Source organism: Drosophila navojoa, chromosome X (assembly GCF_054131105.1).
Source record: "Drosophila navojoa isolate 15081-1374.11 chromosome X, UAZ_NAV_1.0, whole genome shotgun sequence".
Classification (NCBI taxonomy): domain Eukaryota; kingdom Metazoa; phylum Arthropoda; class Insecta; order Diptera; family Drosophilidae; genus Drosophila; species Drosophila navojoa.
This window is the reverse complement of record NC_142895.1, coordinates 209,517-232,944: the sequence shown is the minus strand read 5'-3', so window position 1 is coordinate 232,944 and position 23,428 is coordinate 209,517. Positions and strand designations below refer to the sequence as shown.

Here is a 23,428-nt window from a genome sequence, read left to right as displayed (position 1 = left end):
TGAGAAAAAACTAAACACAAAATAAATATATTAATTTCGATTAAGGAACAAAATAAAATACTTTTATGTAAATGTCAAATAGACAAACCTTACGGAAAGCGAAAGAATGAAATTGAAAACCAAACTGAGAAATCCTTTAATTCATAAATTCGTAAAGTTTATAACGAAAACGAGAAAATGAAAGTAAATATTTTCATAAAAATAAAAACAACAACAAACAATGTGTTATTATTTAAATAAAAATTTAATGTGTACATAAAATGCAACTTGCCACAACTTGCTTTCATTTACCTTCAACCATGTGGCTCATCTGCTCAGCCGGAGCCCAGGCGAGCTGACCAGCTACATACATATGTATATATGTATGTGTATTCCGATAGCTCTCAAGTATTGCTATGCTAGGCCAACCAATTTGAGAGCTAATAGTTGTTGCTTTATACCTATGTTAGCCAAATGTGCTTTTGGACTTGGGTAGATTGAGGCTTTTACGGGCGAGGCTTGACCAAAGAATGCCTTTATCCGTGAGCGTGTGCGTGTGTGTGCGTTTTAAATGGGTTTACGTAACTAAAATCGTTTTGAGCTAGTACATACATATGTCTGTATGTACGTTGTCATGCATTCCCATCATCTCTAGGTATACATTCTCTCTCACTCTCTTTCTTTCTCCTTCTTCTTCTTTCTTCTCTATATCTCTCTCTATTTTTATCTCTATCTCTCTCTCGTCATACTTACTTTCCTCTCCTCTTTTATGTCACTTTGTGTTGTATGTGTACGTTTATATATGACAGGGTAAACATATACATATACAGTACTATATATATATATGTATATATATACATATGTATATTTTTATATATGTGTACATATATATGTATGTAAGCACTGCACTAACAAAGTTGAACTATTATACGCTCATCAATGTAACTATGTCTATGTCTTTATTGTTCAAGTGAATGGTGCGCAGAGCCTTATCTAATCCATTGCACTAAAACGAGTTACTTTTAGCCTAAAGTCTCTACTTACATGCCATATACACGAACACATATTACTGCCATCTCTATATGCAAAAGCACATTATACAAATACCTACATTGTGTTAAACGAATTTGTTGGCCCCATCGTTCCACCGGTACCTGCCCTAGTTCCCGTCCCCCTCCTCGTTCCCATCTACAAGTTTCACTTCAAAAATATATTAAGGTACAATGATTTAATGTTATAATTTTCATATTGTTATCTATATTATTTGTGCAACGTATATATATACATGCATATATGAATATATATATATATATATATATATATATATATATATATATATATATATATATATATATATATATATATTCATATATGCATGTATATATATACGTTGCACAAATAATATAGATAACAATATGAAAATTATAACATTAAATATATTATTATTATATATATATATATTATTATATATATATATATATATATATATATATATATATATATATATATATATATATATTCATATATATGTGCATATATAAAACTAAAAATAATATTTGAAGCTATATTTTTATTTTTTGTTGTGCAATTCAAGTCATAAACAAAGGAATATGTTGATAATTTTACACACGCGATATATGTATATACATATGTATATCTCGCGTTATCCCCCAGTATATGTCTCACGTATGCCCCTACCTACACACACATTCATTCATACATTTACATCCAATAACTTAATCCTTGATAAGTTTAATTCAAACCAAAAGTAAAATGAACGAAGTAAGGAAAACTAAATATAGAAAATTAAACGCAAATACCTGAATGAAATATCAAGCAAACTATCACCTATATATATATATATATATAACAATATATACAAAAACCATCAAACATCCAAAACCAATTTACAGGAAATTCACCCAAGAAACTGTTCTCATGCCAACTGTGCGGTAAGCTCCTCTGCTCGAAAGCCTCACTTAAGCGACACATTGCCGATAAACATGCCGTGCGACAAGAGGAGTATCGTTGTGCTATCTGTGAGCGGGTGTATTGCTCTCGCAATTCCCTAATGACGCACATTTATACCTATCACAAGTCTCGGCCCGGCGAAATGGAAATGAAGGACATTAAGCTATATAATCAGTTCAATTCGTCTATCTGAGACTTAACATCCATGTCTGGGTTAACAGCAACAGCAATGACAACAGCAGCAACAGCAACAACAGTTGCTCAGAGTGCGAAAAAAACCGTGACAAAATATCAAAACAAATATCTGAAAGCCAAGATCAATGCAAATCCATTTCATTCGAACAAGTACAGCAATAGCAAAAACAATAATATAACTATCCATGATGTAGAATTCGATTACCTGCATCATCATCAGCAGCAAAATGCAGTGTTGTCACACGAACAGCAACAATACAACAATTCACATTACACACAAGAAAGACAATTAATGACATTATACGATTACTATTTACAGCAGCATAGTAGAACGACTAACGGTAAAAACATATACAACTAAACCTTAACTAAACGTAGATGACTCGCAACTAAAACTTAAACTTAAACTTAAACTTAAAGCAATGCCATTCTGTAGTGATACATACGTTTACATACGAAAGACAACAAAAGGAAAAACAAATAATATATCTATAATTAACATACTTACATTATACTATACGTACATACAGACATACATATATACATTTACTTATACACTATGAACATAAACGAGGAAAGACATTTAGATCCTAAGCTAGATATAGTTGACACTTTAGTACACTTTTTTATGGACGTTGTGATGTAGTGATGTACACGGTGTACATCAACATCAAGTTGACCTATTGCTGATATATGTATCTTTGTAACGACTCATGCTTATTGGACCATTTACACACAAACTTATAAAGCAGTAGCGCCCATGCATATACGGTGGCATTATTAACTTTATATGCAAGTGGGCAACTGCTTATACTCTGTGGCCTTCTTTATACCTCATACAACGTACTCGTAGTCAAATTTTGTTTTTGTTAATGCTATGAATTTGGATTAATGCTACAATCGACGAAATCGTAGGACGTTGCACAAGTTGCCTTTCTTAACTAACTCGTAAACTTTTCTAAACGACTTTGACTGTACAACACCAATACACTCATACACACGAACACATGCTGACACACTTTTATATATATACAAAGAATCGCTATAAATAACTGAATATATATCTATATATAGATATTTATATATAATTTATAAATGAATATAATAAAAACAAAATGACAATTGCCGCTGAACTTGTGATTAGTGTTAAAAGTGCTGAGCCCGCTCCACAACGAGATTAACAACGACAACAACGAGAAGCAAACAAGCAAGCAATCAACAAGCAGCACATTTATACACAATTTGCCGATTGGAGCTAGAGAGCAAAGTAAAGCATCCATTACACCCCCCAAAATCGTATCATCAAAATGGAGAGATCTGAGCTGAGCTGAGAGTTCACTTCACAGACTTCAAGCCAACTATAAAACGTGACTGCTACAACTTTAACTCTCCCGGTACTCAGAGTCCACTATCCGGGTGTACCCAAACGCTTTATCCCGGTACTCCCGGCTAGTCAGTCTTGCTAAAGGTTAGCCTAACAACTCTTAAAAACTACATTGGTAGCAAAAAAAAAAAAAAACAATGAGAAGATACGTAGTTAGTAATTTAAACAACATGCTCTGTCTTTGCCATTCCCTCTATCTCTCTTTCCCGCTTTCTCTCACTCAGTCTTTCGCCTCCCCCATCCTCTCTCTCTGTCTCTCTCTCTCTCTCTCTCTCTCTTTATATATATATATAATATATATATATATATATATATATATATATATACATGAACTCCAGTCTGTAAAAAGTGTATCACTCTATCTCTCTCTCTATATCCCTCTCACTACACAACATTTATCAGTTGTTAAATAACTCTCACATGCATATATGTAGAGAACGTTCATCGAGCCATTTTCGATAGTTTAATATATCGGTACTGTAAAAAGTATTCACGCAATTAGTTTAGTCAAATCAATCAATATCTGCAGCTTGTTGGCAAACACTTCGGTTCTACATCTCGCTCTGGCCTCTATCTCTCTCTCTTTCTCTCTCTCTCCGCTTTCTTTATATGTACATATGGATACATCTATATCTTTCTAGCTTGACTTTATTTCATAATATATAGACGAGCTCCCGATCTTACTCTCTTACTTTTCCTCGCTGCTATAGATATACACTACATATAATGAACCTACATTGAAACTACTATTTTGCATTCATCAATATATTCGTGTAGGAAATCTCCAGCCTAATACTCACCACTATCGCAATGTATAAATATATTCTCTCAAATCTGTATTGCCTGATTAATTGCGTTCAGATCTAATGGTTGCTAAAGGTCGTCTATTCGGTCCAGTCTTTAATCCCCTCCCTTTCTCTCTCTCTCTTTCTGTGTCTTTCTCTCTTTCTCTCTCTCTCTCTCTCATCTGTCTTTCCTCTGTTTTATGTAATTATTAGAGAGTCTTACGAAAAGATATAAAGAAACTCATTGCTTTACTTTCCTAAGAGTATATGTATATTGATTTCATTAACACTAACTGATCTATAAAGCTAATCCAACATCTGCATAGACATACATATGTACATACGTACCATACTCTCAATTTTCTAGCTCGAGTTTGTACCTTTAAGACCCGTTTGATCCACTCTCTATATCTAATAGGCTGTGCAAGTACTCGCAGAGTCGCCCTTCTACTCGCTCTTCTCCTGCTTTCATCCAATTCTTAATCACTTTTCTGCCCGACGCGTTGCTTCTGCTTCCCCCAAGGACTCTACTCGCAATTGTTCCCCATTTGGCACTACGACAGTTCTCTTTCAACGTTGACCGCTTTTTCTATCCCTTTCTGTCTCTCTCTGTCATTATCCATATTTCTACCGTCTCACTCTGTCCTTGCCAAATGCTCCATGCTTTGAATCAACTGTACAAAATAAGTTTCATAACCAATGAACAAATAAATATAACAAGCGGCGAAAGCAACAAGTTATATAACTAAACTTTACCTATTTAAGTGCTTGTATACTTCATTTTCCTTTTTGGTAAGTTTGCGTCATTATATGAAATATATATATATATATATATATATACAAATATACCAACTCTGATAAACACTTTCTAGTCTCTATCTCTCTACTGCTACTACTACTACTACTACTACTTCTACTACTATTCTTCTACTACACCAGCAATATATAACATTTGAATATTGAGTTAGGCAACAAGGAGTTGCTTCAGCCTTTCCTCAACTAAGCGAGGTGTGCTCAAAAATTTCAGATGTATATTACATATATATTTTCATACAGAGATAGTGATTATATTTAAAATAATTTTTGAGCACACCTCGGTCATATATACAGTCTCATGCAGCAGCTAACTGTTGCGTTCAGTTTAGTTATTAGTTCCATTTCCTTTAATACCAATTATTTCCGCCTTAAGTTCGACGACACATAAAAAATATAAATTGAAAAAGTTCTTTTCATTGCTTTTCCTTTGATAACTTGCTTTTTGCTTTTGCTTAAGAAAGACTTTGCTACCAACTTAATGACTAAGCATGTGCATTGCCGTGGTTTAACTTTGTAAATACATACATACATATACATTCATATGCATTTACATTTGCTTTTGTATTGCTTTCCTTAATTTATTTGTTGTTGCCTGCTTGAAAATTATAGCTTTAAAATGTTTATTAATCTGCACGTTCTCTTACCTGTATGCACCTGTAATGTATCTATCATTTGTATCTAGCTCATAGTTTCATTGTACAGCTTGCCGGATGTAAAAAGTCAGATTACTTATTGAGAACACTTCGTGTTTCAGTAAACCTGCATGCATTCAGTACAACTCTCAACAACTTGGCCTGCTTTTCATCGTATAGGCAAAGTGATCTAGTCAATGTTAGTTATGTATCTATAAAATACCCAGTAGTACCAAAAACTTTACGTATTGGCCAAAATTTAATGCATAGATAAACTATATATATATATCCTACTGTTATCTATTCTGTTGTACAAAAAAAAAAAAAAAAGGAAATCCAAAATAATCTGAAATTTCTTATTTGCATTTCTTATACAAAATATTCGAGGACACCTCGTTTCGGCTCTTGAGTCTGTAAAGCATATCGATTCTATACATAAAAAAAATATAATAAATTCACTAGCAATCTATATAACGCTTACCTATTATATATACCTATTATATATATATATATATATATATATATATATATATATATATATATATATTTAGGAGATATACTATATATATATAAATATTTCCCTATTTCTAAAAAAAAAAAAAACACATATATTAAAACAACTTGTATTTTCACCTTTTAACTTTGCACTTTTAGTTTCATTTTCTCAATAATCGCAAAAAGCCTATGAAAAGTAAAATTCTATACATAAATGAAGTTATAAGAATTATTCCTTGACTCGTCTTGACTAATATATATACATTTTTTATATCTTCTATCTATGTCCATTTCTCTCCACATGAAGGAACACTCAATATCAAACGATCCGCGGCCAATTCTCCAACCAGTTCTACCTCATCGCCGCCGTCGCCGTCCAACGCGTTGACTTCGCCGACCTACTCGCTGAACGGCAGCTTAGCTGCTGCCGTGTACCATCTGAAGACGTCGCCGCCGCTTCCGGGTGGTGGCAGCGGCAGCGGCAGCGGCAATGGCAGCAGCCTTTGCTCGCCCTCGAATGCGAGTGTGAACAGCAACAGTCATGGCAATAATATGAGTCCATCCAATGCCAATGCCAGTGCTAACCTGAACAACACATCAACTTCGCCCCAGTCAGGTAATGGGGGCGTAGGCGTGGGAGTTGGTGTTGGCGTTGGCGTTGTCCCAGTGCCAGCTTTGCCGCTGCGTATGCCCCCACCAACCAGTGGTGGGATCAACGAGCCGCAAGAGTGTCCCTACTGTCGACGCACGTTCTCCTGCTACTACTCGCTAAAGCGGCACTTTCAAGACAAGCACGAGCAGTCCGACACGCTCTACGTGTGCGAGTTCTGCCACAGACGATATCGCACTAAGAACTCGCTGACAACGCATAAGAGCCTGCAGCATCGCGGCTCGAGCGGCATGCTGAAGCGTCTGCTGAAGACGTCCGCCATAAAGCACGGCCTAGTTGGTGGTCATCATGCCCATCCGCACCACCATCACCATCATTCGCTCACCCATTCGCGCAGCAGCCTCTTCGACTTCAAGAGTGAGCTGGGCCAGCCCCCACCGGGCATACAATAGGATCTACGTTGGAATGCAATTTTTTAGAGAATTAGTGTCCAGATACCAGCTACAAATACTTCGCCCTCCCCTACACACCTACACTTCTTTCATAATTTTATATATATTTGTGACAGCGAGCCATAGGCTCCTCAACACAGGCCATTGTTCGTGCTCACATTTAGCTATTAGAGAGACATTAATGTGTTTTTTTTTTTTTTTTTTTTTTTTTTTTTTTTTTAAATATATATAAATATATAAATAAATATATATATATATGTATATATATATATATATATATATATATATATATATATATATATATATATATTCTTAATTGTATCTTATTTAGAAATTAATTTAATGTTATCAATTGGTTTTGTATCTTAAAATTATGCTCTCAAACTACTTAGTAGTTGAAGCAACGTGGAGACAGGTAACGTTGCTTCATGTGCAATACCTCAAAGCAAACAAAAGGAAATAATAATCAATAATCATTTATTACGTTCGCATCTAATATATGTGTAAATAAGCTGGACTATCTTTAATTTACTTTAAACAACACACATATTTTGCTTAGATTAAGATTTATTCATATAACAAAACAACAAACAACAACAACAACAAAAGGAAAGAGAGCGAAGGACTATACCAAGCTAAGAGCTAAGCAAATCAATTAGTCTTTGGGCAGAATTTTGGTAAATGCGTATAGAAATAGATACACATATTGGCACATATCAGGGCGTATACGCAATAATCTCATCGGAATCAAGAAAGAGAGAAAGAGGAACAGAGAGAGATGAGAGCTCCAGACTGCCTAAAACATTTGCGTTAGCAATTTTCTTGTTGTTTTCTTATATATTTTTTTAGCTTTAATTTTAGTTTAATATCAAACAAAAATTCTCTAAAAAGTCATATTCCAAAAGAAAAAAAAAGGAAAAGAAAAACAAGTTACAGTGCGACAACCGCTGCATTTTCTTTTTTAAAAGGATGTATATCTATCTATATATACATACCTAACACAGGAATAAAAGTAGAGAGAAAAGTTATATAAACAAAAACAAAGTAAAACGTTATCAGGGATTATATATCAAGTATCTAGAGTTAAGCAATTTTTTTTATATAAATATATATTAACACATATATATATATATATATATATATATATATATATATATATATATATATATATATATATATATATATATACATATATATAAATATTTAAGACGAATAAAATAACAGAATTGAAAACGAAAACATATGAAAAAAAAACAGAAAGCATACGATATGTATTTACACACAAAGCAGATTGGCATTTATGCATTCGCCCACATATGCATATATATACATACATGTGTGCCCTATATGTACAATACATACATACATACACATCTGTATGTTTATTTATACAAGCCGCAGACAATTTTTGCACATCAACAAAAACCGCTAACTAACTCAGTGATTTTCTACCAGTGAAGTACAAATATTCAGAAATTTTAATAAATAAAAGAAGAAGAAAAGGGAACCCAAAATTAATAAATATTAAAAAAAAAAAAAAACAAGAAAATAAAGTAACGAAAGTAAATCTAGAGTAAACAACAAAAAGGCAACAATTGAAATGCAAATCAAAACAATTGAGTTACCTTTATACATATATATGTATGTGTATATCTATATATATATACATTAAAATTTTTTGAAACACTCGAAATGAAAATGGACAGAAAGCAAAAATAAATGCTAAGTATAAGGCACAGCACATAGAAAAGAGTTTTTTAAAAATAATAATAAATAAAACACGAAAAAACTGTACAAAAAACTGTCAAACATTGTTATTTGCACACATATCCAAAAAAACAAAAAAAAAAAAAAAAAAAACTGTCTCAGGAATTTCTCACACAAATACAATTTTTTTTAATTAATGTAAGATTAAAACATACATTAAGGAACAAAGTTCTTGAAAAAAAAACAGCAACAACAAAAACAAAATATTTTGCAAATGTATGCGACATATATTGATGTATGTAACTAAAAAAGATGAAGAAGAAGCGAAAGATTTTGCGGTTTTGCAAGAAGCTCCCAGAAGCAGAGTAAAGAAAGTCAGGTAGGCAGTTGAAGTGGGCCTTTTGACTAGGTTCCGCTCTCGGTTAACTGCCAATAAGCTGGGATGCATCTTAACCATGGAGCTGTTAGAGTCCGATTCACCACAGCCACTCAGAGTTCATACTTATATATGTATGTATATATATTTATATATACATAGACACAAGAATGTGTATAGCCTTAGAAACGCTCCCTCTGTCTATCGATCTGCCAGTTAGTCTGCCTGTCTGCAGGCAAAAGTTAAACCATATGCTACCTCTAATGCGAGCGGCTCTAATTTTTTTTTAACATAGCTTATAAATAATTTATTGAATCTATCACTTTTAGCTCTACTCAGAAATAAACATATTCAGATATATTTAATATACATATAAGCGTTATCCCACTTTCTCTGTCTCGGCCACCCCTATTATTTCAGTTGATTGTAAGCTTTCCTTTACCTATCCCTTGCTTATTTTAAAATTTAAATTTAAATTTAAAAAGCCACATTTTTTACTCCTAAGAATTTTAAAAATTTATTTAAAATAAAAAAAAAAATTAAAAAAAAAACACGAATACGAAAAATAATGCAAATGAAATGAAAAAAGAAGAAAAACAAACTGTGATTTACAACAAAATCTTTGTGTGACGTTAAAAAGTGAACATTTTTGTTTTCTTTGTACAAAAATTCATTGTTTTGGATATTTAGTTTATTTAACTAATTTTATTGAATTATTTACTATGCGAAATTGTTGTTTAGGCCCCTCAACTTCTCTGTAACTGTGAACGCAAAGAGTGCAAACTTTTGTATTATTTTTTGTACATTTTTTCTATTTACACATCTGTATTCAAAAATATATGCTTGAATAAATCGCTTATAAATAAATGTTTTTTTTTTTCCAAAATTTTAATTTTTATCATATTTTCTTTTTCTGAATAAGCGAAAGAGAAACATATTCAATGAGCATTTCAAGATATTTTTAGCTTTCGTATCTTCTTTTCATCTGACCGCTCAATAAGTTAATACATACATGTGGGAAAGAAAAATCCACATACAATATATTATATTTGATCAGAAAATACAAAAAGACTATATTAACTCTAGAGAACTCTGATATGCAGGAAAGACAAACTCTGTTCAAATTTACAAAATGGTAGCAGGAGCAGACCATAGCAGATCCACACTCCCAAATATCAAATCAAATGAATATGGAATGTAACCAATATACTTGCTTAACATTTTTCGAACGAGTTTGAGAAAGTTATAAATAATATTCAATAAAATTAATGTAGTTAATAGCTTAACACTTCATTGTAATAATGTTATTACAACATTTATACCCTTACACGCCACTTGTGTAGGCAGGTGTAAATACATGGATGCATGCATAAACCCACTCACACACAAGCAGCAGCTAACCAGCCCTCTCTCAAACAAAAACAGCAATCAAACTCGCAGGCATATGGCAGAACGAAGAAGTCGCTGAGGAGACTGCGAGGCGAACCGGTGTGTTTGCGATTTTTGAAACATGCATATTACACACATACATACACACATACATAAACACACACTTAAATATTGTTGGAAATGCAACGCATATCAAATTATGAAACAATGAAAAACATGGAAGCAAAATGTAAAATGAGTTAATTTATCACACATACATGAGACAAACATTTAGATAATTGAAAATTATTAGTCAAAATTATAAATAAATAAATAAGCCAAATAAATTTGAAACTATGCTGTTCATTGATTTCAACTTAACTTTTCGGTATTTGAAAAAAATCTGTGATTACCTACAAAATTTAACGATTTAAAAATAAAAAACAAAAAACAAAAAAAAAAAAAAAACAAAATTTGTATAGCACAAATGCCACAATTCAACTCTAAATCAAATCTAACAAAAACTTCTTTTGGTTTGAATATATACAAGAAAAAAAAAAAAAATTAAATTTTAAACAAATATATACTTACATTTGAGTATGTTTGCTAAGTTAAATGTTTTTATTATGCAGTTGCATTTCTCAAGTTACACAAGTGGGCATCTAGCTGCCGGGCGTTACTGACAGCACAATCTCGCTCCCAGCTGCAACTGTCCAGTTGAGCTGGCTATGATCCAGATGATAAAGCAATTGACTGTAGATATACAGTCGTAAATCAATGAGCTGTAAAACCTTGGCATGACTTCCACATAGCTTAGGATGAGACTACTTATATACTCCGAATTCCAAGTCTGCAGCTTCACTATCGGTGAACATTGTGTAAATCTGAAATACGGACTAATACGAAATAAGAAAACTGCATCATAAATAATTTTAATTTTGTAATTCTCTTTTTTTTTGTGTAACACCTACATTATTCAGCGTTTTCTCTTAAAAGCAAATACAAATATTTATATTGATATATGTGTATGAATACATACATATGAAGGCATAAATATATATACATATATATATATTATTTTTTTTTTTTTTTTAGATTTTACTAGGATAATTGAGCTATATCTTCGAACACTTTAAAAGTCCGAATTTATATAAATGCTATATAAGAAGAATAAGAAAATGTAGAATACACAACAACAATTAGCAAATCAATTGCACTCACACAGACAAGAGAACAATTTTAATGTGTATGTGTAGATTCATACATGAATACACATGCACGAGTACATGAACGCATATGTATAGCAAAGAACGAAAGTAAAAAAGGTCAAAGTTTAAGTCGAAGTTATATGTACATGAATGAGCACACATACATTTATATGTACACATATGTTACATCTATATACATACATATATCTTGCATACATAGTACATACGTTTGAAGATACAAACAAACACAAGGAACCATGTATGTTGACGTATACTAATCACTTATGAATTATGAAACAATTATATCTACATGAGCAACAAAAGCGTAAAATTCAATATACATACATACATATACTTTGTCACACATACACACACACACACATATATATATATATATATATATATATATATATATATATATATATATATATATATATATATATATATATATATATATATAGTTATAGCATACTACAATTACATGTATACAGAAAACCTCAACTTATAAATAAAAGTTCTAAAAATTTCAAAAATATAAATATTGTTTTTCTTTCTACCAACCATTTTCGATTGAGTTTCTCATTGAACAAAAACCATGAAAAAATTGTGAATGCTTAGTCAGGATCAATGCGTCCTCAAAAATATTGCGGTCAGTCAAAGTTAAATAGTTGAATTCTTAGGGTGGTTATTTTAAAGTATTTTCAAGTAATATACGCATGTATAGATTCTAAAAGCGGATAATATAAAGTCTTTCATAGGCTGTTTTTCACCCTTTCTTCCGCGTTTATGTTATTCTAACGTTTCAATTTGTAAAACTAAATAGTATTCACGTGAATAATACATAATACCTTTTTCTTTGTTGTTGACTAACAGTTCTATTAGTAATTAATAATAATAATCTTTATATTTTTCGATTGATCATATGCTTCACTTTTATTTAGATAGATAACCATGTCAACAACGATGTTTATTTTCATCACTGACCAGAGAACAGTGTTTTCATATAACAATATCTTTTTTCAATAGTGACGTCAAACTGTTAAGTTAACAGGCGGCTTTGCATGATCTATTATCTTCAATATTTTACTGGCTGAACTTAACAGTGGCCTAATGGCTACAGCTGACCATATATCGATACACGATCAAAGTCCCGATAACTACACAGGGTATTTAAAAGTATTAACACGAATCAACACAATCACAATGGAGTTAAAGAGTGCTAAGTGCCTTAAGTACGACAAGTCTCCAAACATTGCTACTGACATAAGAGGGCTCGACCGATTTTTAAAAGGTGGTCTTCATCAAGGAAAAGTATACGAGCTGGTAGGCAAAGCAGGTTCCGGAAAAACACAACTATGGCAAGTCTCTTGATACTTATTGCTTTCAAAATTCACTAAGCAAGAGATTTTTTAGCATGAAGCTCTGCCTAAATATTCAGTTGCCCCAAAATGAGAATGGACCGGTGGCCAAAGCGATATATTTTGATACTCGAAAGGATTTTGATCCGGGCAGGCTGAAGGGTACGTAATTATTAGATCTATAACCGAGTAACATACATATGTTTTTCGGCATCTATACAGAATTGGCCGAAAAATTTGTAACACGCCCAAGCGTCAGACAAACGTCTCGATTACCACCCACAGCAACAGAGATGTTAAGAAATGTGTTTTATGTTCATTGTCACACTGCAGCCCAACTGGTAGCTGGCTTATTGAATTGCTACAAGTATTTGGCAAGGGAACCCAATGTACGCTATGAAATATTTGCAATGTGAAGAAGCTTGCTTACAAATTAGGTTTGCTTGCAGATTAAACTGATTATTGTTGACTCAATATCGTTTGCAATTCGAAGCTTGGAAAACATACTCGCACGCACGGAACTTTTGATGGAACTACATACAGTTATGCGTAAACTGCAGATGAAGTATAATTTGACCGTAAGTGCTGACACCTTAGCCTACATTTATAATGTTATAATAACATATTGCCTTGCAGTTCGTCTTAACAAACAATTTGGCTTGTCGCCGGAAAAGGCGACGTCGATTTGAATTGGAGGCGGTTTTAGGGCAAAAGCACGGTCAGATAATCAATAAGCGCATTTGGCTGATGAAAAATGGGTGTTTTTTGGGAAAAAGGTCAAACACAAAAAGGTTCATTTGCAAATTATCCACGTAGCGAATAATAATTAGATCAGATTAGAATATTAAGCAAAAGTTTAATTTAATTTTTGCTATCACGAAATTTAGTATGTTTACGTCATGTAACTTAGATTTGAAATATATAATTTGGTATTTTTTAGTGAATTTCTACTGGTCACACATTTTTGGGCGTTTAATGAAATATAACAAGTAATTGAAGTTCAGATATATTGCAAATAAGCCCATCCAGAGTAAAGATAAATACTATTCGAAATGGCACAGGCGAAGGCTTCGCAGCCAAAATTTCTGCCCCGTATTGAAAACAGTGCATCGGCGAGCACAAATACTTACGTTGCCACTGCCGGAGGAAATCCTTTTGAATCAGATGATGAAGAAATTTTCAGTAAACGAAAGATGACGCTCAATATACCGAGTAACTGCTCAGGGAGCTTGACAAACTTAATCGTTTCGAAGAATTGGCTGTTCTGTCTGCTGTCTGCAGAGGGACGATTAACTCTGCTACGCTTTTTTCTACCGCGTGCAATACCACCAGGCCGTGAGCGAACTGATTTTTATGCATTTTAATTACGTATGTACTACTGTAATTGGTAATTAATTACAGAGGCTGGATTGGAGAAATATTTAACTGGATATAAGATAACAAATATGTTTCTGGATAGTACTGGCCATCACCTAATTATTTCATTGGTGCCCAAGTCCCCGGGTGTATCATCCGACTTTTTGTATATACACAGCACCGAGACAACCATAGCACAACAATTAAAAGTGCGTCGAATCGAGAAGTTGAAAGACCACGAAATCACAGCAGTGGCTTTTAATATGTACCACGGCAATGAATCAACAACGGGCTTCATACTCCTAGGTACAAGTCGTGGCCTCATTTTTGAGATGGAGCTGGGGCCAGCTAACGATACGCAACGTAAACAGCTTTATGACTTAGGATTAGGTCTAAGCAAATATCCAATTAATGGGTTGGAGTTGCTACGAATGCCCAATAGCAATCGCTGGATAGTCGTTGCCACAACACCCGATTGTATTTACACATTCCAGGAAACACTCAAACAGGAAGAGCGTTGCCTACAGCCTATATTTGCAAGCTATGTAAATGGCGAACGGAATCCGCACTGTGAGAAGCACAAAACTGATTTGGGTTATTCAGTGCTACGATTCTTCGCCCCGCCCAATAGCAAATATCCAAAACAATGGGCGTGGCTTTGTGGCTCAGGTCTTCGAGTTGGAGAGGTAAGTGGTGAACTCTTATAAACTGAAACTAAACTTCTTTCTGATTATAGCTTTCAATAGATGCAAACGGAAGCAACGCGCTTCTAGGTGATACGTTGATAAATCTCGACTTTGAGAAGAGCAAACATATGTCTTATGATGAGCGACGTATAAATGTCCCCAAGTCTTTTGTTTTAACGGAGTACCATGCGGTTCTCCTCTACTCAGACTACATAAAAGCAATATGCTTGCTTAACCAGGAGATGATCTACCATGAGACATTTGATGAGCCCAGAGTGGGCAAGCTTTTGAATATGGAGCGGGATGCCGTGACCGGAGCCATTTATGTTTACACTGACAAAATTGTGTTCACGCTTCGTATTGTCCGTGAGGAGCGAAACATATGGCGCATATATTTAAATCGCGGCCAATATGAGTTAGCAACGGCGCATGCAGCCGAAGTTCCTGAAAATCTGCAATTGGTTTTGGAGCAGCGGGCCGAGGCTGCTTTCAAAGAGGGCTCTTACGAAGTCGCAGCCAATTACTATGCTGAAACCGACGAAGCATTCGAAACCGTATGCCTTAAATTTATGGTTCTGCCAGATAAGCGACCCATAGTTAACTACGTTAAGAAGCGACTGAACAAACTGACCACAAGTGCGGAGGTTAACCAAACTGATGCTGTAAAGGCTTTGATTATCTGGTTAATTGATCTATATCTTACACAAATCAATTTACCCGGCAAGGATGAAACTTGGCGGAATGAATGGCAAAGCGAGTACGATGAATTTATGCGTGAACCAACGGTTTTGACTATTACAAGAAATCATCGCACAGCGGTCCGACAATTGATTAACGAGCATGCGGATCCACATAATTTGGCACAGTTTGCCATCTCTATAGACGATTACGACGAGGTGATCGGGCAACAGTTAAATGCAGATCGGTATGAAATGGCATTGCAAACGTTGTGCAAGCAACGCGATCTTACACTATACTACAAATATGCACCTAAGCTTATGGAACGGCTGCCAAAGCAAACTATAGATGCCTTGATTGCTCAAGGTGCCAAATTAGAGATCGAGAAAGTAGTGCCTACTCTTGTGGTAATTGATACAAAAGAGCAGCGTGAACAAGTGATACGCTATCTTGAGTTTGCCGTCTACACATTAAACACTGTAAACGAAGCTATACACAACTTTCTCCTGCATCTATACGCGCAATACGATCCAAAGTTACTGATGAAATATCTAGAGATTCAGGGACGTGATGAATCCTTAGTACACTACGACATTCACTTTGCTTTGAAAGTGTGCACCGAGCTGGATGTAAAGGTAGCTTGTGTGTTTCTTCAGTGCATGCTCTGTATGTGGACAACTGCAGTCGACCTGGCCCTGGAATTCGATATGCAATTGGCCAAAGACACGGCGTCCAAGCCCCAGGACAGAGAGACAAGACGCAAATTGTGGCTAAGAATTGGTAAATTGTTAATCCAATTGTGCTTAAACAAAAAGCGAAAGTATATTAAAACTGTAATCTTGTAGCTTACCATGACATAAAGGGTACAAACGACGTGAAGAAGGCGTTGAGTTTATTAAAGCAATGCGACTTACTGCGAATTGAGGATCTGCTGCCCTTTTTCTCGGACTTTGAAAAGATTGATAACTTTAAAGAGGCTATTTGTGATGCTCTAAAGGTGAGGTTTTACTTTTACATTTTTCAAATTTGCTTATTAAGTTGAAATGAGTATTCCTACAGGACTATAATCAACGCATACAAGAGCTGCAGCGAGAAATGGCTGAGTCGAAGGAGCAGTCAGATCGGGTCTGCAAGGAGTTGCGTAAATTAAAAACACACAGCATTCGTATGGAGGCGCAAGACGCTTGCGATATATGTGATCTCATTTTGCTAGTTAAGCCGTTCTTTGTGTACATTTGCGGACATAAGTTTCACAGTGACTGCCTGGAGAAGCAGGTGATGCCCATGATCAGCAAAGATCAAAGTCGACGGCTAACGTTGCTCAAGCAGCAGCTGGAAGCGTTAATGGCACAAGCAATCGGCTCGTCGGATAACACAGCTGAGCAACTAAAGAAGCGCGCTGATCTCAAAACGGAGATCGAAGAAATCCTTGCCGCCGATTGTCTTTATTGTGGACTACTAATCGATACCATTGATCAGCCCTTCGTTGACGATTGGGATCAAGTCAACGTGGAGTGGGAATAGCAGAAGCATCTGTTATTAACATGGTGAACGTGTACATATAGTATTTAGACCATACATTTTGTTATCAATAAAATTACGTTATCTACTTTAGTAAAACATTGTATTTACGTTCTTCTTGAGTGAATTATATTATTGTATAATTATTTACAGGACAGTCTAAACATCTAGTTGCATACGTATTGCTGTTGATAATTTTGACGTCTTTGTTTTTTTTTTTTTTGTTTTTTTTTTAAGACTACATATAATTTCTAAGGGATTATGATACATAGGTAAAATCACGTTCTCGCATTTAACAGCTCAATCAGTCAATGATCTGCATCCTTAGCTCATTTGTAACAAAAGACATAATTGTATTGAGTACTGCCTGTTGAATGGATGCATTCTGCGTTATCAAAGGCACCAACATAACTAAATCCGTTGGTCGTACGTCGGCTACGGCTGTTGTCACATGTTGCACCAGCTGTTCGCGCTGTGAGTCAGTTAAGTCGTTCAATATAACTTCTCCCAGCGGCCTAAATGTACCTGTAATTTACATACATATGTACGTGAGCATAACAAAGACTAATATAACACGAATAAACTAACCACTGGTCATTTTATAGGCAGCGATTCCTCCTGCAGCGCCGCCAACAGCTAAGCCCACAGGACCCATCAATAGGCCGCCAGCAAAGCAGCAAGCAGCACAAATCGCTGTTCCTTTTCCTGATTGTTTTACTGCAACCCGAATATTTCGTTCATCGGCTATGATGGCAATGGCTTCCATTAGCTCGCGGGTATCAATTGGCATTTTAATTAATTCTTGTTTTCACTGTATAAAAAATAACTATAGGTTAAACTCAAATGCCTTAAAATATCCGTAATAGATTCGCTTATACTTCGGTGCAACATCTGATTCCACATCATGGTACAAAGAACAGCTACTTGCTTGTCTACTCGATCTTTAGAAAGAGATCGCAATATTAGAGTCAATCAAAATATGATTCATTAAATCCATCTTTACATTTGTATGAGGAGAGCAGATATATGAAATGAAACGCCAAACAAAAAAATACTGAATAAGTTCTTGTGCATAGTATTTTTTAGTACCATTTTGGTTTGCGTTTGTGTGCAAAACCACCCACGATTTGCTTGGAAAGCCTTTACACTGTTGCGTTCGTATTGTTGTCGATAACATACACTAATATCTGGTTTTTCTACATTTCTGATTAAAACATATACTTCTGTATATTTATTTAAGCAAATAATATATTGTTATTTAACGTACATATGTGCCTTACTGATGTGGCTGAGAATAGTTCTGCAATGTTGTATTTTTAGCATGCGCAGTCAGTTTAAAAGATAAAACCAAGTATAAAATGTGATCTGTTTTTCAAAAATAAATACGCTGATTTTCCAAATCGCAATTTCCGTTGATGCGTTACGCAGCAAATGCAATGATTGCCTTTAAAGATGTAAGTCACACGCGCATACGCGCTTACATATGTATATGTACATATGTATGTATATACATATATGCGTATATATGAATGGGCAAATTATACATACATATGTATGTATACAAATGTTCACTTATCTTGTTGTTGATTTTTTTTGTGTGCTTTAGCTTTATCAAAGGCATTTATTGAATATATTAAACGGCATCAAAGTGCGATCATATGCTTGAACTATTTGCTTTAGTACTTACATATGTATGTACATCTTTCGTACATAAAACCATGTATCATGGCATTAAGTTGGATTTTTTCTGCGAAATTGCAAAATTCACTCACATAGTATGATATGCTTACAATATGTACATATGTATGCATGTGTGTATGTAGATGTACATATGTATGTATGTATATGCATTTATGTTTACGTGCATGAGCGTGCGCCGCGAAAATATTTGATTACCAGAAATGTTCATATATACATATATGATAATATTTTATAAAATATGCCATAAAGTTCAATGTTTGTTCATGTTAAAAAAAATATTTTCAAATTAATTACAAAAGATATTTGTTTTTGCAATTATCTTAGGTGTGTAGCTCTAATCCATAAACCACGTACATATATGTACGTACATATGTATGTTATACATACATATGTATTTGTATGTATTTATTATCATATCCTATTTGAATAAAGCCTGCTGTGCCTGAAACTTGGGATTCGGCTGGGTGGTTTAAGGACTACATTGACCCTCGCCCCTTAACCTCCACTTAAATTAATGGCCGTAACAGCAGGCCAAGCCTTCGTCTTATCGAATTACAGCTGCGCGCTAATTATCTCTGTCAATATTGAGGGCGTACACTGTCAATATTTGCATGCATACATATTGTTTTTGGTTCCCGTTTTGGCTATCCGCTATCAGCAGATAATTATTATTTGAATTCTATTTTTACAGTTGGTTCTAATCGTAATGTTTGCTCACGCATGCGCGCGTCCGGAAGAGCTAGCAGCAGGAACAGTTCCGCCACAGTCCTTGGCTGCAACACCCGCAGCACCGTCGGCGCAGTTGGTAACGCACTCGATGGAGATGTCTGTCAGTACACCGCCACCCATACCGCATCAAGTGGTCATCGAGAGGCAAATTGAAGTTGAGAAAGCGGATTCCGTGCCCGCTGTAACACCAGTGGCTAGCACAACCGCTGTAGCGCCGTCGGCTACAGTCTCCTCTGAATTACCGGACTATTTAAAGAATTGTTTTTACGCAGAAGAAGAGTTGTGTCTTAACTGGCGGCGCCACAATGGCAGCGATGAGCCACCCGTGCTCGATCGCTTGGATATCTCCGGCGTTAAGTTAGATGATGGTGAAGAAAATATGTCGGACAATATGACTGCGATTAGTGCACAAAACGACAGTCTATTGCAGTCCCAGAATCTCCAAGCTCGTGATCGCGATGCGAACAGCTGTCAGTGCCGAGAGCATCCGACTCGAGCCAACTCGTGGTACTGTTGCAACATTACGCACATTTCGATGATCTCAAGTTGCAGTAACATATCCAAGTGGACGAATCTGCATGTGCGTAACCTCAGCGTACAGGCCATGAACCTTTCCAATCCGATATATCGATCGCTGCAGTCGCTCGCTGTTACTGATGGAAATATTATGCAATTAACAAATGCCTTTCCGCGTCATTCAAAGTTGAAGTGCCTTAACATATCGAATAATAATATATCAGACATCGCATCGCGTGCCGTAAAGGATGTGCCTCAACTGGAGTTTTTCGGAATATCGAAAAATCTGCTGTCCCGTGTTCCGAACCGCAACCAGAACAAACACATAGCTTTAGATATTAGGTAAGCTTCTCGTTTTACAAATTATTAAAATTACAAAGAACTATTTTCTTTAGTGGGAACATGCGTTTGCTCTGTGAGCCTCTAAACGAGATTATTTACGGTGATTCATTTAACTTTGTAAATCCGGAAAACTCTTTTTGCTTATATAATGCGACACACAAGTGGTTCAACTCAACAAATTTAGTGTCGGTCAAACAGCTTGAGAGTATCAAAAAGTGTGGTACCAAGTGCCCAGTTATTCCGAACTATGGGAACTGCTCTTGTAACATATATAATATGATGATAATACAGGGTGATCAATCTCGTACCGTTTGCCATGTGGATTGTTCAAACCTTGGCCTGCTTGAGCTCCCATCTTTGCTGCCGGATAATACGTTCACTCTAAACATAAGCAACAATAAAATAAGCACTCTTGGCGATCACTTCCACACGAATCCCACCTATTACAATATTGTCAAGTTGGACGCCGATAACAATCACATATCATCCATTTACGAATTTGAGGGCACAAAGTTTATTGAGCAATTTCAACGCCTTTATATGCGCAACAATTCACTGACAAAGGTAAGTATATAATACATATTTAAAGAATACATTACACATATTGAATTTTTTGAATTTTTTAGATTCCCGAATACTTTTTGAACAATGCTCTTATGGATACTGGCATTGGACGTCGTATTTATCTAGCAGAGAATCGACTTCAATGTGATTGTAACTCGGCAAAAACGCTGCAAAACTGGCTAAGAGAGCGCAGCACAGATATACCGGACTATATGGATATTAGATGCCGCAACTTACCTCAGAGTGTTATTGAATTACAAGAGACAAAGCTATGCCAATCGCCTCCGGATTGGACTGACTACATATACTATCTAATAGCCGCAGAGGTAATTCTCTTACTAGCCCTGATCACGAAAGTTTCGTACGACTATTGGGTCTTTAAAACCGCTGGTTATCTGCCATGGCCAGCTAGCAAAATGCCAAAACTGCCTTGCGACTGTCTTTGTGAATCATAGATAAGCTAAAGTGTGGAGCTCGTCCACAAATTTATATAGTTAATACATACATACATCTTTTTGTTTTAAGCGAGTGTCGAAGTACATTTGAGTACATTGAGATTAGCTATAAAGCCACATTTAAAAGGAATCGAAGTAAATGGAAAGTAACATATCCAATTGTCACCTAACCATGACAGATCACAATGTATATCAATGTTATTGTGCCTTTTATAGACTGTGTATCTATTGTAATGGAATGCTATGTATATGCATGGAATGCTATGTATATGATTGTAGATTGATGTTAATCGTGAATAATATAGAAACTGCTATCGAACATGATACTGTTATATTGCTAAACGTACATCTAGAATATATATATATATATATATATATTTAATATATTTTTTATTGTAAAATTTAGATCTTGGATGAAAACGGCGGAAATCAATTTGCATATGATATCTTTATTGTTTGTGGTTTCTTTCAATTTAATTTTATAATATTACAATAATATTAAAGACAAAAAAAAAATGCGCCTCTGTTATGTTTACATCTTTATGCATGACGATTTTCGATATTGATTTTATTATTATCATTGTTATTAATGTTTATAATGCCTAATGTCATGTACGTTTTCAGTTTTCACTATAAGTTTTGCAATCGACTGTGTGTTTACTGTGCCTTATAAGAAAAACATTTACGTATTCATACAATACACGCATACAGTTGCATATTACAATATTTTAAAATAGTTTGCTATAAGTAGTATATTATAAATATTATTATGTTTGCAGCTTTATAGTAGTTAAATACTTTCACATATGTAGCTTCGTACTTCTTATCGCTGTAATCAAAATTCTTATTATTTTCGTTGTATCTATGACAAATAATTTCGAATTAAACAATAACAAAACAAAAACAAAGTGCCTTCTATTATCATAAATAGTATGTATTAATGTGTATAAACTTTTTGAGCGCATCGTTTCTCCCTTCCTTCTTTTATCCGTTATATTAAATAATTCAAAACTCAATTAAATATTTCGTACAGTGATGTGTAATATATTATATATTAATTATCGTTACAACGATAGTACATATTCAAATTTAAGATATATATGTACCTTTACACTATTTCACATTTTGCTTTTATTTGAAACAGTGTGAGTTGATTTTGACGTACCGAAGTGAAATCGATCAATATCGATATATGCATTGATGAACCAGGATATACATTTAACGACTTTTTACAAAATATTTCACTTAATTAAAAACAAAGTAAATATATATTTATATCTATATAACTACATATATGGTGTACGGGTGAAATATTAAATTAAATGTATAATTTGAGACTTTTCAAATATGGTTTAAAAGTTTGTATGGTATATACAAAATTCGTTTGTTATAAAGTAAAATCATTCCGATTTGCTAAAAACTTGTGTAAAACCTATATGTATCTAAAAAACCTTAGCTAGGAAGTGCTGTGCAATAAAAAGATATCAAATATATGACTTTTAACTACAATCGATCATCAAGAAGTAAATCAATGTATACCCCCA

At 34.5% G+C, this 23,428-nt stretch overlaps 5 protein-coding genes and 1 long non-coding RNA gene across 8 annotated transcripts in view; 4 read left to right on the top strand and 2 right to left on the bottom strand.

Moving 5' to 3' along the window:
* Nucleotides 1–7,525, top strand: part of br (broad-complex core protein) — a 37,565-nt gene extending 30,040 nt beyond the window's left edge. The window contains exon 8 of one of the 2 annotated variants that reach the window (XM_089264787.1): nucleotides 6,565–7,525. In XM_089264787.1, coding sequence (XP_089120913.1) covers nucleotides 6,565–7,319 — 755 coding nt within the window. In that variant the 3' untranslated portion in view covers nucleotides 7,320–7,525. Of the gene's footprint in view, nucleotides 1–1,892; nucleotides 3,369–6,564 lie in introns of those variants that run through there. The other variant, XM_089264788.1, reaches the window with a different exon arrangement.
* A 1,167-nt stretch (nucleotides 7,526–8,692) lies between these two features.
* On the bottom strand, nucleotides 8,693–9,142 carry LOC149090493 (uncharacterized). The gene is made up of 2 exons (XR_016197507.1): nucleotides 9,007–9,142; nucleotides 8,693–8,972 (listed from the first exon to the last, which is right to left on the bottom strand). It is a non-coding gene; the product is annotated as an uncharacterized LOC149090493 (long non-coding RNA).
* Nucleotides 9,143–13,119: 3,977 nt separating this feature from the next.
* Nucleotides 13,120–14,385, top strand: spn-D (RAD51 DNA repair protein spindle D). Its single transcript, XM_030389729.2, has 6 exons — nucleotides 13,120–13,336; nucleotides 13,392–13,498; nucleotides 13,559–13,725; nucleotides 13,786–13,914; nucleotides 13,973–14,127; nucleotides 14,277–14,385. The coding sequence occupies exons 1-6, from the start codon at nucleotides 13,182–13,184 to the stop codon at nucleotides 14,320–14,322; spliced, it is 759 nt and encodes a 252-aa protein (XP_030245589.2). The 5' UTR covers nucleotides 13,120–13,181; the 3' UTR covers nucleotides 14,323–14,385.
* dor (vacuolar protein sorting-associated protein 18 dor) lies at nucleotides 14,277–17,676 on the top strand. The gene is made up of 5 exons (XM_030389727.2): nucleotides 14,277–14,671; nucleotides 14,738–15,378; nucleotides 15,429–16,836; nucleotides 16,902–17,053; nucleotides 17,116–17,676. Exons 1-5 carry the CDS (start codon nucleotides 14,389–14,391, stop codon nucleotides 17,578–17,580), a joined length of 2,949 nt encoding a protein of 982 aa, XP_030245587.1. The 5' UTR covers nucleotides 14,277–14,388; the 3' UTR covers nucleotides 17,581–17,676.
* A 2-nt stretch (nucleotides 17,677–17,678) lies between these two features.
* On the bottom strand, nucleotides 17,679–18,606 carry LOC115564901 (protein Nazo). 2 transcript variants are annotated; one of them, XM_089264512.1, is made up of 3 exons: nucleotides 18,456–18,606; nucleotides 18,166–18,388; nucleotides 17,679–18,102 (listed from the first exon to the last, which is right to left on the bottom strand). In XM_089264512.1, exons 2-3 carry the CDS (start codon nucleotides 18,365–18,367, stop codon nucleotides 17,882–17,884), a joined length of 423 nt encoding a protein of 140 aa, XP_089120638.1. In that variant the 5' UTR covers nucleotides 18,368–18,388; nucleotides 18,456–18,606; the 3' UTR covers nucleotides 17,679–17,881. The 2 variants fall into 2 exon arrangements, with proteins under 2 accessions (XP_089120638.1, XP_030245592.1); XM_030389732.2 differs by lacking the exon at nucleotides 18,456–18,606 and having other exon boundaries at nucleotides 18,166–18,443.
* Nucleotides 18,607–18,699: 93 nt separating this feature from the next.
* On the top strand, nucleotides 18,700–22,792 carry hfw (leucine-rich repeat domain-containing protein hfw). The gene is made up of 4 exons (XM_030389728.2): nucleotides 18,700–19,031; nucleotides 19,970–20,865; nucleotides 20,919–21,429; nucleotides 21,492–22,792. The coding sequence occupies exons 1-4, from the start codon at nucleotides 18,993–18,995 to the stop codon at nucleotides 21,882–21,884; spliced, it is 1,839 nt and encodes a 612-aa protein (XP_030245588.1). The 5' UTR covers nucleotides 18,700–18,992; the 3' UTR covers nucleotides 21,885–22,792.
* Nucleotides 22,793–23,428: the final 636 nt, after the last annotated feature.

Bases quoted from the DNA above. Each gene is read 5' to 3' on its own strand.
- dor (XM_030389727.2), top strand. From the start codon at position 14,389: ATGGCACAGGCGAAGGCTTCGCAGCCAAAATTTCTGCCCCGTATTGAA. The intron at 15,379-15,428 runs GTAAGTGGTGAA...TTCTGATTATAG, and splicing joins CAGGTCTTCGAGTTGGAGAG to CTTTCAATAGATGCAAACGG. The intron at 16,837-16,901 runs GTAAATTGTTAA...GTAATCTTGTAG, and splicing joins CAAATTGTGGCTAAGAATTG to CTTACCATGACATAAAGGGT.
- spn-D (XM_030389729.2), top strand. From the start codon at position 13,182: ATGGAGTTAAAGAGTGCTAAGTGCCTTAAGTACGACAAGTCTCCAAAC. The intron at 13,915-13,972 runs GTAAGTGCTGAC...ATTGCCTTGCAG, and splicing joins AGATGAAGTATAATTTGACC to TTCGTCTTAACAAACAATTT. The intron at 14,128-14,276 runs GTTCATTTGCAA...GGTATTTTTTAG, and splicing joins AAAAGGTCAAACACAAAAAG to TGAATTTCTACTGGTCACAC.
- LOC115564901 (XM_089264512.1), bottom strand. From the start codon at position 18,367: ATGCCAATTGATACCCGCGAGCTAATGGAAGCCATTGCCATCATAGCC. The intron at 18,103-18,165 runs GTTAGTTTATTC...TGTAAATTACAG, and splicing joins TGCCTATAAAATGACCAGTG to GTACATTTAGGCCGCTGGGA.
- hfw (XM_030389728.2), top strand. From the start codon at position 18,993: ATGCGTTACGCAGCAAATGCAATGATTGCCTTTAAAGAT. The intron at 19,032-19,969 runs GTAAGTCACACG...CTATTTTTACAG, and splicing joins CAATGATTGCCTTTAAAGAT to TTGGTTCTAATCGTAATGTT. The intron at 21,430-21,491 runs GTAAGTATATAA...TGAATTTTTTAG, and splicing joins GCAACAATTCACTGACAAAG to ATTCCCGAATACTTTTTGAA.